The following is a 1,156-nucleotide window of genomic DNA, read 5'->3' on the forward strand; positions in this document are numbered from 1 at the left end:
TCAGGTCGCGATCGGCGTCGTTGAAAGTTCATGATACCGTCGGTACAAACTCGTAATCGAGTGGGCCGAGGCGTCGAACCACCTTGTACGGTCCGAAGTACCGTTGCAGAAGCTTTTCACTGAGTTCATGTCGGCGTATCGGCGTCCACACCCAAACACGTTCGCCGGGTTTGTATTCCACGAAGTGTCGTCGAAGATTGTAATGGTGGCTGTCGGTCGTCTGTTGGTTCTTGATACGGAGGCGCGCAAGTTGTAGGGCTTTTACGGCGCGCTGAAGGTACTCACAAAGATAGAGGTTTTCTTCATCGGTGACTTTGGGCAACATGGCATCGAGCGTCGTTGCCGGGCTCCGTCCGTAGACCTATTTGTATTAAGATATCTGCGTCATCTCCTGCACCACCGTGTTGTATGCGAAGGTCACGTACGAAAGAATGACGTCCCACGTCTTGCGTTCGACATCGACATACATTGCTAGCATGTCGGCGATGGTTTTGTTTAGCCGCTTGGTGAAGCCGTTGGTCTGAGGGTGGTACGTTGTCGTCCGGCAGTGGCTTGTCTTGCTGTATGCCAAGATCGCTTGAGTTAGGTCTGCCGTAAATGTAGTTTCTGTGTCGGTGATGACGACCTCCGGGGCACGGTTGCGTAGGACAATATTTTCAACAAAAAACTTAGCTACTTCAGATGCATTGCCTTTGGGCAAGGCTTTTGTCTCGGTGTAGTGGGTAAGGTAGTCGGTAGCTACCATGATCCACTTGTTTCAGAAAGCGGACATCGGGAACGGCCTCAGTAGGTCCATGCTAATCTGCTGGAATGGTCGGCGAGGTGGTTCATTGCGCAGCAGAAATCCCGCTGGCATTATCAGCTGTGTCTTGCGTCACTAGCAGCCCCGGCATGTCCTCACACAACGAGTGACGTCGGCGGTAAGACGTGGCCAGTAGACTCTTTCTTGTATCCTCGCGAGCGTGCGGGATACACCGAGCTGCCCTGCCGTTGAATGGTCGTGCGGGGTCTGCAGAAGTTCTAGTCGCAGGGCTGAAGGAACAACAAGAAGGCACTTTGGCTCGGAGTGGTGAGAAGCTTTTCTTTTGAAGAAGACTGTTTCGCAGGAAGAACGACGCAAGTGTGCGCTTGAATACCTTCGGTACTTCGGCAGTCT

At 52.8% G+C, this 1,156-nt stretch overlaps 1 protein-coding gene across 1 annotated transcript; it reads right to left on the reverse strand.

Moving 5' to 3' along the window:
* Positions 1–370: 370 nt before the first annotated feature.
* LOC142767923 (uncharacterized) lies at positions 371–745 on the reverse strand. The gene has a single exon (XM_075870162.1). The coding sequence runs from the start codon at positions 743–745 to the stop codon at positions 371–373; it is 375 nt and encodes a 124-aa protein (XP_075726277.1).
* Between the last annotated feature and the right edge of the window lie 411 nt (positions 746–1,156).

Source organism: Rhipicephalus microplus, chromosome 7, assembly GCF_043290135.1.
Source record: "Rhipicephalus microplus isolate Deutch F79 chromosome 7, USDA_Rmic, whole genome shotgun sequence".
Taxonomy (NCBI): domain Eukaryota; kingdom Metazoa; phylum Arthropoda; class Arachnida; order Ixodida; family Ixodidae; genus Rhipicephalus; species Rhipicephalus microplus.

Coding starts and splice junctions, on each gene's coding strand:
- LOC142767923 (XM_075870162.1), bottom strand. CDS start 745: ATGGTAGCTACCGACTACCTTACCCACTACACCGAGACAAAAGCCTTG.